The sequence below is a fragment of the Rhinopithecus bieti genome, unplaced genomic scaffold, assembly GCF_001698545.2.
Source record: "Rhinopithecus bieti isolate Rb0 unplaced genomic scaffold, ASM169854v2 scaffold_8035, whole genome shotgun sequence".
NCBI classification, from domain to species: domain Eukaryota; kingdom Metazoa; phylum Chordata; class Mammalia; order Primates; family Cercopithecidae; genus Rhinopithecus; species Rhinopithecus bieti.
The window spans coordinates 1,214,436-1,230,787 of NW_016806092.1; the positions used below are offsets into that span (position 1 = coordinate 1,214,436).

Below are 16,352 nucleotides of genomic sequence, written 5' to 3' on the forward strand. Positions count from 1 at the left end.
AAAAATATATTGTATATCTTAATGTCTAAATTTTTTCTCCGTGAACACACAATAGTGAAATTATATTGAATTAGATATACCCACTGAATTCTAAGAAATACGAAATTAAATGTCATTTTGTATAAATATAATCTACTTCCAGTAAGACATTGTAATAGTTTGTTTCTTTCTTTTATTAATGTTTCCACATAATATATGGCTTTAGTGGGAAATACTATGTCATAAAAATGCTTAATGTATTTAGCACAAAAAAACCTACTCTTTTAAAATATTACTGTTTACAAATCAGATCCTTTCCAATTATCCAAAAAAAGTGAGTGAATTTATAAGGCTTCTCCTCTCTAATTCTTTAAACATCAAAAGGGACCATCTTCAAAATCCAAATGCTTCTCCAGCTTTCCGCAGGATATCAGAAAACTTCCTGGCAAAGACTTTTAAACAAGTTGAGAAGTTTTATATGATAAAAATATTTTTTCAGTTGACTTGACAACCATGTACAATGTTAGTGAAGAGTTTATTTGCCCAAGGCTCTTTGTCAAAATGAATTTAAACTGAGATTATTAAAATGTGGTTCAATTGCAGTGTGAGTAGAGGTGTTGCTAATGTCTTACTTAGAGAATGTTTTCCATGCAATGCATGTGACTTGGTTACAAGGCTCTACATGTAGAGGTGCATTTCTGCTAAAAGAACAGAGGCATTTAAAATTGTTCAGAAAACAATAAATCATCTCCAAAAGTGGAGAGTTTTGATCCGGAAAGAAAAGCACTATTGTGTGGTAGTTCAGAGGTTCATCTGTGTGAGCATCAGACTGCCCGGGTTTGAGTCACAGCTTCACCATTAACCGCAACACCTTCCTCATTTGTAAAACAGAAGTCATGATAATAGAAACATTATGGGAATATTGTGAGGAATAAGTGACATCATCACTGTCAGTGGTTAATAGAGTATCTGACACAGATTAAGGTGCGCGATTAATTGTTTTATTTCAAACCTATAGAGTCGAGACTAAGCAGTGTTTCCTGATAATTCCAGATGTGTGGTTAAAAAAGCCTGTCCCAATTTAATGATAATTTTTTTCTGTTATGAGTTAAATGGCTTTAGGAAAATTTAACTACTGGTAAACAATGCTTGAATCACCAGACCTCCCCATGGCTGAAGCTAATTTCTTACATCAGAATCAGGACCAGGATCCCAAAAGGAAAATTATTATCTGGATAAGAGGTTGTAATCATCCATATTTGGAAAATCCCATTACACAATATTGGAAAAATGTCCAAATTGCCAAATCTTGGAAGCAATCCCTCTCCTTCCCTCATAGGAACACATTATTTAGGAAGGTTTATTATTTCTGAGAAAGACTAGTTACCTTTCAAAAATGATAGCATTTGTGTATGGTTTGAAAGATTATGCCACCACAGATGGAAGAGTCAAGCACATGCCACAATGGCGAGTAGTTGTTAATTAACAGGCCACCCAGTGATGTGTGCTGTAGCCAGAATCCATGGCAGAGAGGAGACAGGACACTGATGGGCTGCATTTGAACCACACAGTCAGAATTAAATTAAGCCACTTTTACTGATTTGTGATATTGTGCCATATTTATAATTTCTTATTTTAACTTAATATCTAAGTAAAGTTTTTTGATTGTTATTTTCTTGGTTTTTCTGAAGTGCACACTTTCGCCAAAGAAAGCAAATACAGCAGAGTGAATTTAATGTAATTAATAATAAATCTGTTTATATATCTTTTGATGAATTAGAATGATATAATTAAATTTCTCTGATTTATTTCCCCAGTATAAAGGAGCATTATGGATTCTGCCTGTATTCCAGGCATTGTTCAGGTACTACATATCATGCTTATGCAGTCATCACAACAAATCAGTCAAGAAAGTACATTTAGCAAATAAGGCAACTGAGGCATGTTTATTTATTGTTTTTTAACTTGCCTTTGGTGAAATAAGGGGAAGATACAGAGATTAAGTCACTTTCTAATTTCAACATCTTTTTACTCTGCCTTTTAATATTTTAATTGAACTGGTTCATACCTATTCCATATACTCTCTTATTTTTCCTCTTTATCTTCTAAGTATGAAAACATTTATCTTCCTGTTTTCTCTGTTATTTATTCTATTAATATGTGTTGCTACAGACTCTATTTGAAGAAATTTATTAGAATAGGAAAGAAAATATGACTCACTGTCATGTGATTTTTCTAAACCAAAGTGAAAGTAAAATTTCAAATAATGTATTTTTAGTTTTATTTATACCTCATTTTTATAGTTAATTGCATGGTGATATAATTGTCTTAATTTTAATGTATGGATGGAATTTATTTATTCCTTTCTATTTCTTCCTTCAAAAGACGTATTTAATTGTGACAATTTTGATTCAAACTTATAATTCATCTTAAAAATATAGTTTGGTAGTTTTTTTAAATTTTATTTTGATTTGAGGAAACATAGGTACTCTAATTGTAATTTCCCTTAGCAATTTCTGTAACAGTTCTAATTTCATGTTTTAAAACACAATATAGATATTCTTGTAAATTTTTCATTATGAAAACAATTTTATTTATTATCTAGACCATAACAGAAGAAGAAAAGAGAACAGTGGACTATCCTGCTATTATCTCAGGCTATGCATGTACACAAATGGACTCTTCTCTGCTTCTTCAGTACTAACTCTCATCCACAAAAATTATTTTACTGGCCTCATTATGAGAATTCACAAGAGACTATATAATTTTTTTTCTACATGATCATTGAACCCATGATTCAACGTTGGTTACAGAGTCTCAAGAATTTGGAGAATGAACCAAAAGTAAAAATTTATAATGCAATATAGAAAATGCTGTAACAATGTTGTTCACAGAATCCTGTGTTGTTCCCAGAAGAGATAGTACAAATGGGTGAGGTAGGGGATAGTGAAAGAAAACCTGATAAAAGTAAACTGCATTAATGTTGATGATTAAGTAGAATTTGAGTTTGTCCAGGCAAAGAAGCTGAAGGAGAGGCACTGTAGACAGCATGTGGGGTTGGAGGATGGAATTTATAGATGCCCAATGTGAAATGGTTAATCACATGACTTCTAGAGCTCAGTTCAAACATTATTACTTTCCAATTTCTCATTGTATAATCTTGGACAAGTTACTTCTCATCTGCAAAATGCATATTATAATCATTTCTACCACATTTTGTTGCTTAACACAAGTTTATAAATCCCCTTATAAGATTTATGATACCTAGAAAATGCTAAGTAACAATTAACTGCAAGAAAATAAGAAACAATATAATGTTTGGGAAATTACAAGTCATTTGGTATTGCTGAAGAAGAAAATCTAATAACAATGTAGAAGAATATGAAGGGGCTATGTATCATGTTAAAGAGCTGGAAATTGCCATATGGATAATGAGAAAACATAGGAATGGCATAGGCAGATTGTGTTTTAAATAGATCTCACTGGGGCACGGTAGGAGAAGGGGAAGGGAGAATTTTGGTAAAGATTAGAGGGACAGAACCCATGTACAATACCATAACAACTCAAGACTTTGTATATACTGTAATAAGGATACAATAATTTAAATAGTAACTATAGGATAGAAGGGAGATGACAGTTGAGTGAAATACTTAGAAGGTAGAGTTGGCAGGGCTTGCCTCTAACAATAAATAGAGCCTATGCGATAATTCAGGAAAAGAAAAAAATAAATGATGACTTGAAGATTCTTTATTTGGCAGAACTTAGTAGCTAGCAAAAGCATAAAAAGAGAGCAAGAAAAAAATAGGATAGAGGAGTAAATAGAGAATTGAAAGAGAAAGTAAGAAAGGCAGTCTGTAGACATACTAAATTTAAGGTATTTCTAGAACATCTATTTAGAAATAAGTCCAACTTTTAGAATACAATTTCAACAGATTCAGGATTCATTCAAAAAGATAAAGAAGGCCAGGATAATTTGTGTTATATGATGTGGGAGGAGGAGGATGGTCTAATGAAGTACATGGTGAAGACATAGGAAATTAATAGATTAATGAAGTTTCAAATTTGGTAAAAGATGTGTATTCAAATCAAATTTTGAAGAAAATTTGATTCAGGCAACAGCAAGAATCTAGTATGGTTAAATATAAATGTATTGTTTCTGAGTTTCATATATACTACTATGCAAAGAATATATCTATAGATCATTTCAGTATGAATGACTTAAACATGTCATTTTGTAGGTTGATTAGGGAAAATTTTTTTATTAAATAAAATATTTACCTTAAATTGGGGTAACAAAATTTAAAAGTAACTTAATCTGAAATCTAATTTTATTTTGAACCTAATTTCCTTAAAACAAATTTGGCTCTCAGTATTTTAAGTATTTTAATCGTTATTTAACTGCAGTTACAAAAAGTTAACAAGTAACATTTACTTAGTGTAAATTTTAAAATTTTATTATATTCCAAATCAGCATGGGCATTAACCATGACAACGACCACCCATCGTGTGCTGATGGTCTTCATATCATGTCTGGTGAATGGATTAAAGGACAGAATCTTGGTGATGTTTCATGGTCTCGATGTAGCAAGGAAGAGTTGGAAAGATTTCTCAGGTATGGATGTCACTTATCGTTTTTGCCTTGTGAATGTTTATGTGTGCGGTTACTTTTTACAAATAGAGAAGCCAGGGTGGCAAAGTGGAAAGGCCACCAGAGTAAACATGAAGGCACTTGGTTCCAATCCTGACTTTTCCATTGACTCATGGTGTAGTTTGGGACATGTTATTTAACCCCTGCTTTTAATTTCTACATTTTCAAAAGGACAGTTAAGATTATTTGTAAGATTGAAAAATTGTTATAATGATTTTAAAAATCTGTCACAGTATTTAATTGCCTCTTCAATTATTCCCAGTGGAAATATTCACACTGTTCATCATCCAGCACATCTGTTATCATGAAGATCAGAGCCCTTCTAACAAAATCTTCCCTTTTCGTTTGTAATATATCTATGCTTCAACTATTTTTTCATTAATAAATAGTTTTCACCATTATCATAGCCCTTGAGTCTCTTCTTTTCCACATTCAGTGGCAGTAACACTTAGCTTCTGTCTTGTTGGAAAAGTAAATGAAAAATATTACTGTTGCTCTCATTTTCATTTTAAAGCACTTGTTCATTTTTAAAGCCCTTATTTCTATAATTATAGAAGGATCACCTGAAGCAGTAAGCAATATGCAAAGTAGTTAGTGAGATGCTTAAGGTATCCAAAACAAGTCTTAATGAGAAATACAGGAACACCTAACTTGCTAAACTCACTACACAGATGAACTTTATTCACTTTTCTATATCCTTTAAATAGTTAAGCCAATTTTTCTATTAAATGGCTACGAAATCTATCAAACTATAATGTTTCTCACATTCCATAGCTTTGCTCTAAAATAAGTACAATATATGCTGTGCATGCTCTTTGTCATAACAGTCTAGAGAAGAGCACTCAGAGCATGTGATACTTCAGACACACCATCAGTAGCTGCATCAGCAGCCGTTCTGTAGGCCCTAATGAGTTCCTAAGAAACATGCATGATTTTGTACGGCTGCCTTCACATGAATCAGGACTCCTATGACATCAAATACCACTTTAAAATATATTACAGAGTTGTATACAAAGTTGTATTACAGTGTCAAGCACAAATATATCTACACTGTTAATATTCAGCTGAGGATGCTTTCCATACATTCTTTAAATCCCCAAAATATAGCTGATATCTTACATTCACATACTACTTTTGGGCAAGTTACTCTCTGATTCTGAGCTTGTATACCTATTCAATGCATAAAATAACACTGAACTCACAGTGTTATATAGATCAGCTGAGTTAATTCATATGAATGTGTTTTATACACCATAAAGTTCTTTTAATTTGAAAATTATTTATTTATTATCTTCATTGTAAATAAATGATTTTTGACATATAGAATAATTTCTATGAATATTCAATGGAAGAGCTTAAAGTAAAAATATATTTTGATATTATAAAAGTGTTTCTTGTTATATGCTAACTAATCATATCAGCTTTTTAAATTCAAAATTTTACACATACCTACCTATTGCCAGGTCAAAGGCCAGTAACTGCTTGCTACAAACAAATCCGCAGAGTGTCAATTCTGTGATGGTTCCCTCCAAGCTGCCAGGGATGACATACACTGCTGATGAACAATGCCAGATCCTTTTGGGCCTTTGGCTTCTTTTGTCAGGAGATGCAGGTAAAGATCCAGGTGGGGTTTTGTGCGTTCATTCATTGTTTAGAAATATTGACTGGTAGGAGAAGGTAACTTTATTTTAGCGTTTGTGGATCAAAAACACCCCAATATATAAAAGAAGGATTTTCTAAGAAAAGGTTTGTGCATTTTTTTCTTATACCTTGGAAGTGATAGAAATAAGATGTGAGCATTTAATCAAAGTCAATAAAGAAAGACCTAATAATTTCTACTTTGAAAATTACATTGATGTCAGGGAAGCATTTTTATTATGTCAGTTCAATGCTTCTATTTCAAATCCCATACAGTTTTCTCTCCATATCTGTAGGAATTGGTTTCAGTACCCACATCCCGTTCCCTGAGCAGATACCAAAACTCCCAGCTGCTAAAGTCCCTTATGAAAAATAATGTAGTATTTGCATATAACCTACCCACATCCTCTCAAATACTTTAAATCATCCCTAGATTACTTACAGAACCTGATACATTTTAAATGCTATGTAATTATTATACTATGTTATTTTATTATTTGTATTATTTATATTGTTGTGTTGTTGTTTTTTTAAAACATTTTTTGTATCTGTGGTTGGTTGGATCCCTGGATGTGGAAACTACAAACAGGGAGGGCCAACTGTATTTTCTTATATGGAAATGGGTAAAAATGTGATAAAAGCTATATATGAACGTGTAATTGTGGAGGAGGAACTATACGTTTTAACCCTAAAAATAAAATTTTAAAAGTATCTTTTATAGGAACAAAAATTAAGAGAGTACATTTCTACATAAACTGGAAGAAAACAGAAAATGTATAATGGTAAAGCAGTGTTTATGTATTAATATTCCAATAGTCAGTAATTACTCAGAGAAGACAGTAGTGTTAAGTCCATAAATTCTAAAGGATGAAGCAAAATTACCTTCTTAACTGATGGAAGAGTTTAAGCTCTATTAACCCCTTTTTTTTCTTTCCTGCTGGCCATCCCCTATCTGCCCATCTCCTCTCACCTCCTCCTCACACACACACACATACACATTGTACTTCAGGAATAAACCGATAACCACACTGAGAGTAAATTGGTTAAGTATCGCTGAAACATAGCCTATTTCACCCAGCCACAGTTTTTGTGAATGTCTCAAAGGAGTTTGGCTTTGTTGAGGATAATGCTGTTTTGGGTAACTCAGCATAATTAAGATCCATTATAAGGAACAAAGCATATGACATTATAATGTGTTGAATGCTGTCTTTGCTTTGTGGTTCTTATTAAGAGTTTTGCACTTATTTATTAATTGCTTTTGATCAGTTTCACCCACCAGTGTGTAAGCTGCATGAGGGCAGAGTGAGTTTCTCCAGCATCTAGCCTAGGGACTGGCACAGAGTAAGTGAAATATCCAGTGAACAAATGATTTAGAATTAAAATGAGTGAATGTATGGAGTTGGAGCTGCATCAAATGTGATGTGTAAAAGGCTGTATGGACTGTAATACTCACCTGGCAATAGTGGAGCTTGAAAGGAACTGGTGTTGCTATGTGTGATCTAATGCCAAAGGGTTTACATGTGGCACAGCCATGGATCCTCGGAACTCCATATCATGTGTGACAATTATGACATTAGTTCTGTAAGGTCTGTCTCCGGTACCTCTCTGACCTCATCTACTAACCTTCTTCACTCTGCTTTCACCTCTGAATCTTTAGACAATCAAAAGTCTGGTCACAATCTTCTTCCTTAAATATTCATGGTAAAATGAAAGTTTCTGACGTACAAAGGTTTGGGTTTGTGGGCAGACACTTTTACAGGCTGAAGTTACCATTATTTTAGGCAACAAAGTAGGCTGTCGGTGTTCACTGTCACTGGAGCATTGCACAGGAGACAGTTTCAGTTCATGCGATATAGAGAATTGATAGAACTGATCAATGGATCAGTTGATCCAAAATGTTCATCTTCTATAAAGCATTCCTGCTGTAAAAACTCAGTAGATGATCAACTACACACATGATTCTGTTAAATTGTAGATTCTTTTCCATAATTACTATTTTACAAGCTTTTAGGGTGCTGACGAGTTGAAGGGTGCAGCACACCAACATGGCACAAGTATACATATGTAACAAACCTGCACATTGTGCGCATGTACCCTAGAACTTAAAAAAAAATAATAATGAATTGGGTTAGCTTACATAGGTAGGCTCAAACTGAGACACAGCTAATAGGAAATGAGAGCAAGATTTCCTTATTAGAACCCACTGCTTATGAAATACCCCAAGCTACACAGGAGAGTTTATAGCTCTGGATAGAGACATTCTTATTACCTTGGAGTAATTTTGAAATTTATTGCAGTAACGATTGCCTGACATTTTGCAAAAGGTAGATCTTAATTTAAAAAAAAAATTATTTTAATATATCACATTGCAATTAAATTTTGCTAGTGCCATTCTACAATGTTTTGACCTCTAAATATCTTCCATATAGTGTGTTAAATTATTTATTTTTATGATGTAATTTGATTCTTTTTCTTTTATTATACTTTAAGTTCTAGGGTACATGTGTACAACATGCAGGTTTGTTACATATGTTTACATGTGCTGTGTTGGTTTGCTGCACCCATTAACTCATCATTTACATTAGGTATTTCTCCTAATGCTATCCCTCCCCCATCTTCCCCCCTAACAACAGATCCCAGTGTGTGATGTTCCTCGCCCTTTGTCCAAGTGTTCTCATTGTTCAGTTCCCACCTATGAGTGAGAACATGCGGTGTTTGGTTTTCTGACCTTGTGATAGTTTGCTGAGAATGATGGTTTCCAGTTGCATCCATGGTCACTACAAAGGGAATGAACTCACCTTTTTTTATGGCTGCCCTAGTATTCCAATGGGTGTATATGTTACCATCACATTTCCTAAATCCAGTCTATCAATTGATTGGACATTTGAGTTGGGTTCCCAAGTCTTTGGCCTACTGTGAAATAGTACTGGCAATTAAACATATGTGTGCATGTATCCTTTAACAAGTAGCGCCATGGAATATATCCTTTGGGTATATACAGTTAATGGGGATAGCTGGGGTCCAAATGGGTTTTCTAGTTCTAGATCCTTTGGAGGGAATCGGCCCAACTGGTCTTCCCACGATGATTGAACTAGTTTACAAGTCACAACAGTGTAAAAGTTGTTCCCTATTTTCTCCACATCTCTCCAGCACCTGTTGGTTTCCTGAATTTTTAATGATCGTCATTCTAACTGGTATGAGGTGGTATCTCATTGCAGTTTTGATTTGCATTTCTCTAATGACCAGTGATGATGAGCATGTTTTCATGTGTCTTTTGGCTGCATAAATGTCTTCCTTTGAAAAGTGTCTGTTCATATCCTTAGCCCACTTTTTGATGGGGTTGATTTTTTTCTTATAAATTTGTTTAAGTGCTTTGTATATTCTGGATGTTAGCCCTTTGTCAGATGAATAGATTGCAAAAATTTTCTCCCATTCTGTAGGTTGCCTGTTCACTCTGATGGTAGTTTCTTTTGCTGTGCAGAAGCTCTTTAGTTTATTTAGATCCCAGTTGTCAATTTTGGTTTTTGTTGCTATTGCTTTGGGTGTTTTAGTCATGAAGTCCTTGCCCATGCCTATGCACTGAATGGTATCGCCTAGGTTTTCTTCTAGGGTTTTTATGGTTTTAGGTCTAACATTTAAAATTAATTCAAGATGGATTAAAGACTTAAATGTTAGACCTAAAACCACAATTTGATTCTTATAACCATTAAATGCCATAGTTATTGTCTAGTCCTATTTTACAAATCAACAATTTGAGGTCTAGAGCAGTTATATAATAATTTGAAGTTCTTATACCTATTAACAGAGAATGCTAGATCCAAACTCACATTGTGTCTAAATCCCAAAAAACAGAATGCACTGTAACCACTATGCTCTCCAGTGTCTTATGGAACTCAAACTTCTTTATATGCTATATTGTCTTCTCTATGGGAAAACCCTTAGATCAGCTCTTGTATTTAAACTAATTTTTTTGTCTCCTATAGCACCTATACTATCAGTTTTAACCAGTATCTTAATTGATTTCTTTTGCTAAGCTCTTTGCTCTATTCATGCGATTATTTCCCACTAACCTACCTGCACAGATTTTTTTTCCTTGATCTCTGAAAATATGATTATTTGGGTTTTTAAAATCTGTTTCTCAATATCCTAAGATGTTGCCTTGTTTTAAAACTACAGGTTGTGCTAATAAAGTTAAGTTTTAGGTTTACGGTGTCCAGAAATGTTCTCCTTTTTATTTTCTCTCCACTTTTATATTCCAGTCCCAAATCAGTACAGCTTGTAAAGTGTAGTAACCTAATAGATGACAGATAGATAGCTAGAACCATAGAAAAGATCACTTACATATTTCGTCATTGATTTGACAAATATTTATTAAGTTCTAAGTACTTTGCAGGCACTGTATGAAGCACTAATAATACAGCAGGAATCAAAGACCCTGCCTCCATGGAACTTACATTTTAGTTGGAGGAAATATAAAATAAGCAAATGCATATCTAATATGTCAGTTGGTGATAATTGTTTAGAAGAAATATGAACTCAGGTAAAACAGAAAGTACTATCAAGGTAGATGATTGGGATGGTGTTATTTCATATAAGGTGACCTGGGAAAGTTTCCTAGAGAAGGTGACATTTGTTTAGAGATCTAAAGAAAGTGGAAGAGCAAGCTATGCATTTATCTTGGGAGGAATATAGCAAGAGAAAACAGAATGCAAAATGCCCTGGGATTCACTGTGGGTCATGTTTTGAGATGCCCATTACACATCCAAGGAGGAATGTAAGCAGGTCCATGATATATATTTGGAATTCATTAAGAAGTATAAGATATTGGGGACATGATACCAAATAACAATTGGAAGTGAGTTAGAATAAGTTTCAAGGACTAAGACCCAAGTCAACGCAATATTTAGAGTTTTGGAAAGTGAGAAAGAAAAAACAAAATTCTGAAGTATGTTGAGGTAGGAATAGAACCAAAGCAAATTAAGATCCTGGAGGCAATGTGAAGAGGACATTTCTCAAAGAGAGACTGATCAGCTGTGTCAAAAGCTGAAGACTTAAATGTAAAACCTAAAACTGTAAAAGCCCTGGAAAACAACCTAGGCAATACTCGTCTGGACTATTTTTTGCCCATAGGAATGGGCAAAGGTTTCATGACAAAGATTCCAAAAGCAATTTCAACAAAAACAAAATTTGACAAATGGGATCTAATTAAACTTAAGAGCTCTGCACAGCAAAAGAAACCATCAATAGAGTAAAGAGACAACCTTCAGAATGGGAGGAACTTAAACAAATTTAAAAGGAAAAAACAACTCCATTAAAAAGTGGGCAAAGAACATGAACAGACACTTTCCAAAAGACATGCAGCCAACAAGCATATCAAAAAAAAGTCAGTAACACTGATCATTGGATAAATACATATCAAAACGACAATGAGATAACATCTCATACCAGTCAGAATGGCTATTACTAGAAAAATCAAAAAATAACAGATGCTGGTGAGGTTGCAGAGAAAGGGGAAGACTTATACACTGTTAATGGGAGTGTAAATTAGTTCCCCATCAGAAAGCAGTGTGGCAATTCCTCAAAGAGCTAAAAACATAACTACCCATAACTACCATTCAACCCAGCAATCCCATTACTGGGTATATACCCAAAGCAATATAAATCATTCCACTATAAAGACACATGCATGTGAATGTTCACTGCAGCACTGTTCACAATAGCAAAGACATAGAATTAACCTAAACGCCCAGTAGTGACAGGCTGGATAAAGAAAATGTGGTACATATACACTATGGAATACCATGCAGCAATAAAAAAGAACGAGATCATGTCTTTTGCAGGAACATGGATAGAGGTGAAGGCCATTATCCTTAGCAAACTAATGCAGGAACAAAAAACCAAATACTGTTTGTTCTCACTTATAATTGGGAGCTAAATAATAAGAACTCATGAACACAAAGAAGGGAACAATAGACACTGGGGCCTACTGAAGACTGGAGGGTGGGAGGAGGAAGAGGATCAGAAATAATAGCTATTGAGTACTAGGCTTAGTACATGGGGAATGAAATCATTTGTACAACAAACCCCTGTGACATTGAGTTTACCTATATAGCAAACCTGTAATATACCCCTGAACTTAGAATTAAAGTATAAAACAAAATTTTTTAAAAAACTGAAGACAAGTGGAGCAAAATGAAGGCTGAGATTACACGGTTGATATTTTTTCCCAAAGGGTTTGACACACCATTATTTGAAGCTATATGGGAATGCCTGAATATATAATGGGTCAGGAAGTATAACTTAAAAATATAGCAGAAAATAGTTCTAACTGTGGAAGACTGAACATAGTTGTGCACTACATAATGACATTTCAGTCAATGGACCACATATACAACAATGGTCTTATAAGATTATAATCTGTATTTTACTGTAACATTTCTATGTTTAGATGCACAAATACTTAGGATTGTTTTACAGTTGCCTAACATATACAGTACAGTAACATGCTATACAGGTTTGTAGCTTAGAAACAATGGGATACACCATATAGCCCAGGTGTGTAGTGGGCTATATCATCTAGGCTTGTGTAAGTACACTCTACAATGTTCACACAATGACTACATTGCCTAATGACACATTTCTCAAAATGTATTGCTATCATTAAGCAAAGCATGACTGTAGTTCTGCTACATACATATACACCGTCAATTGGCTCTATGTGGAGTCACCATACCTGCCATTCTGTCATCTAAGTGCTATACAAAACAAATCTCCTGTATGGTAAGCTCCTTCACATGATCAAAGTTGTCAGCCCTTTTGTCATTGTATCTCTAGCATCCAAATAAGTGTTCAATACATATTTGGTGAATGAATAAGTGAATCAATTGAATAATGGGGTACTGATTCTAAATTTTTCACTCATGTAAGCACTTGAGTCTCAGAAATATATCAAGATAACATGATAACCTTTTAGAATATTAATGCAATAACTACATAAAAGCCTACTTACGCTATTGGGCAGGTAGCTTGTTTCACAGCTTATTCATAATTCAGTTAGGCATCCTTATGACCAGCTCATTTCTAATCAACTACAAATAAACATCAAGCTTTGTAGTGTGAGCGTTCAGAGCAACCTTCAACATGTGTGTTTCAGGCAGAATCTTAAAAACAAGGTAACTCTGAATCTAACAAAGGCAGTTGGGCCATAGCATCTAAATTAGATGTTTGTTTTCCATACTTATAAACAGATATTTAAATACAAACACTAGAGGCTCCGCATTATTGCATAATGCTGATCTAATTAATGATATAAATTTACCCTTAGGATAACAACTTACATCTGCAGAATGTTTAAAGACACAGATGTAGAGATTCTGGTGAAACATCCTGATCGCAGGCAATAATAGCTCACTCTTCTGCATTAATTTGCAGAATTAATGGCTGACTTCTTGGATGGCCTTGTTCCTGAGTCCTAAGCAATTGGTGCCTGGTACCTTCAGGCCATCTGGCATCTTGTGGGTGAGCCAGCTCCAACTGCATCAAGTCATTGTAATAGCTTCCTGAAATTACTTAGCCTGGCTGCAAATACAGAGGTATGGAAGGATTTTTCCCTAGAACTAGTGAGAAGTGGCCCTGTAGGAGTTAACCTTTTTTTGAAAAAGAAGGAAGTGTGATAAAATTGAAGACCTCCAGGAAACTTAAGATCCTGTCTTTGTGAACTAGGCACACTATGAATTGCAAATGTATTAAATAGATAGAAAAGTTTATAGTATTACTGAATCATATGATGACCTTAAATATTGACATAGGAAGTTCCAGTTTTACATTTCTCCTGTATCTACTTTATTCATCCAAGTTTGTAGGACTCTCTCAAACCTCTCCTTGAAGCCAATGCACAGACTGGAATTGAAATAAAGTAATGGCAAAAAACACAATTATGTTTGCACCAACCTAATATTATGAAAAACTGTAGAAGGCCTAGACTCTGTAATTTGGCATTGCAAAATTCCGGAGGCAACAAGAATTTGGATTTAAAAAAGGCTTAACATGAAATAGTTGGAGGACATAAACTGCATGATTTAAGACTTACAAAGCTGCGGTAATGAAGACAATGTGGTGTTGACGAAAGGAGAGACTTAACTCCTCAGTGGAACACCATAGAGAGTCCAATTATAGACTCTCACATATGTGTACAATTGATTTCAACAAAAGTAACAAGGCAGTTGAATGGGTAAAGAAAAGCTTTACAACAAATTGTGCTGGAATAATTGGATATTCATCTTTTAATATTACATCATATCATAAGATAAAATTAACCTTAAATGTATTATAGACCTAAATGTGGAATCTACAAAACTATAAAACTTCAGGGAAAAATGTAGAGGAAATGTTTTTTAATAGGACACCAGGAGTGTGAACCATAAAAGAAAAACAAAACAGAAAATTATTGTTTGAAATGTATCAAAATAAATTATTTTATCTTAGGAAAACTCCGTTAAGACAATGAAAAGGTAAGCCACAGAATGGGTGAAAATATTTATAATAGGCATGTCTGACAAAGGATTGTTGTCCAAAATATATAATCCCTGTAATAGTAATAAAAGACCAAGCAATACAATTAAATGGGCAAAACATTTCAACAGACAATTTAGAAATGAAGATATGCAGGTAGCCAACAAACTCCTTAAAAGATGTTTAACATCATTCATATTGTATCAAAAAATGCAAATTAAAACCATAAAGACCTATATTTGCATATACATTTCAATGTCTTAAGCTTAAAGAATTGAAAACACTAAATTGTTGCTGATAATAGAGCAATCAGAATTCACATACCACTATTGGTAATATAGTATAGTCACTTTGGGAAAATTTTAGGTGTTTGTAGGTGTTTTTAGGTGTTTTTTGTTTGTTTTTGTTGTTGTTTTTTATCACTTAAGCAGTCACCTCTTATATGATCCAAACTTCCCACTCCTAGATCCAAAAATATACTCTGCATGATCTCTTTAAATTTATTGAGACTCATTTATAATCTGTCCAGGTGAATGTACTATATGCATTTGACAGAATGCATTTCCACAGTTGTTAGTGTTTCATAAATATTAATTAGGTCAAGGTTATTAATAGAGTTATACAAATCATCTTTTATTATGTATATAGATGTTCCAATAATTACTAAAGTGGGGAATTTAAATATCCTACTATGACTGTGCAGCTGTCTGTTCCCTTCAATTGTGTCAGATTTTGATTCATACCTCATAAGGTTTTATTGCAAGACACTAATACAGTTATTATTGTTATGTCTTCTTATAGCATTTCGTTTCATTATGAAAAAGTCTTCTTTATCACTGGTAGAAGTATAACTTATTTATATTGAAGTTTATTATATCCAATATTAATCTGATTTTGTGTGTTTATTTTTTGCATGGTATAATATTATGCTTTTATTTAGTTTAAATGTATCCATGTACTATTTCAAGTGAGTTTCTTGTAGTAAGCATGTAGTTAAGTCTTGATTTTCATCTGTTTTAAAAATTATAACCTTTTAATTGAGGTAAGTATTTCATTAATGTTTAATCATTGATTAAACAATGTGTTTGAATTTAGGTCTTGATTTTATAATTTATTTTTTAACTCTTTATTTCCCTCTGATCCCCATTAATTTACTTTTATGTTATTTGAATTCTCTTTAGGATCCTACTTTATCTATTACATTTTTAGCTATAATCCTTTACGTCTTTAAGAGACCTGATCTGGGTCTAGGTCTGGGATCACACATCTTTATTTAAAGGGCCAGATAGTAAATATATTAGGCTTGTCAGCAGCAGAGCCTATGTTGCAACTCAAATCTGCTGCTCTAGCTCAAATCAGCCACAGATAATATGTAAGTGGATGAGTAAGACAGGTGACCAGTCTCCAGGCCATAGTTTGCCAAACTCACCTCTACAGATTAAAATAGAAATCCTCAATTTTTCTGAATCTACTTAGAGTTATTATAGTACTGTTTCATTTGGAATTATTGGAATATGCAACCACGTACGTGCATTTAGACTTCTTCATTCAGTTTTCTGTACTACCGTCATTTTAT

At 33.7% G+C, this 16,352-nt stretch overlaps 1 protein-coding gene across 1 annotated transcript in view; it reads left to right on the forward strand.

Annotated features, from left to right (window-relative positions):
• ADAMTS19 (ADAM metallopeptidase with thrombospondin type 1 motif 19) overlaps positions 1–16,352 on the forward strand; it is a 271,163-nt gene that overhangs the window by 142,881 nt on the left and 111,930 nt on the right. Inside the window, 3 exon segments of the mRNA XM_017874729.1 lie at positions 4,451–4,591; positions 6,091–6,210; positions 6,212–6,239. Coding sequence (XP_017730218.1) covers positions 4,451–4,591; positions 6,091–6,210; positions 6,212–6,239 — 289 coding nt within the window.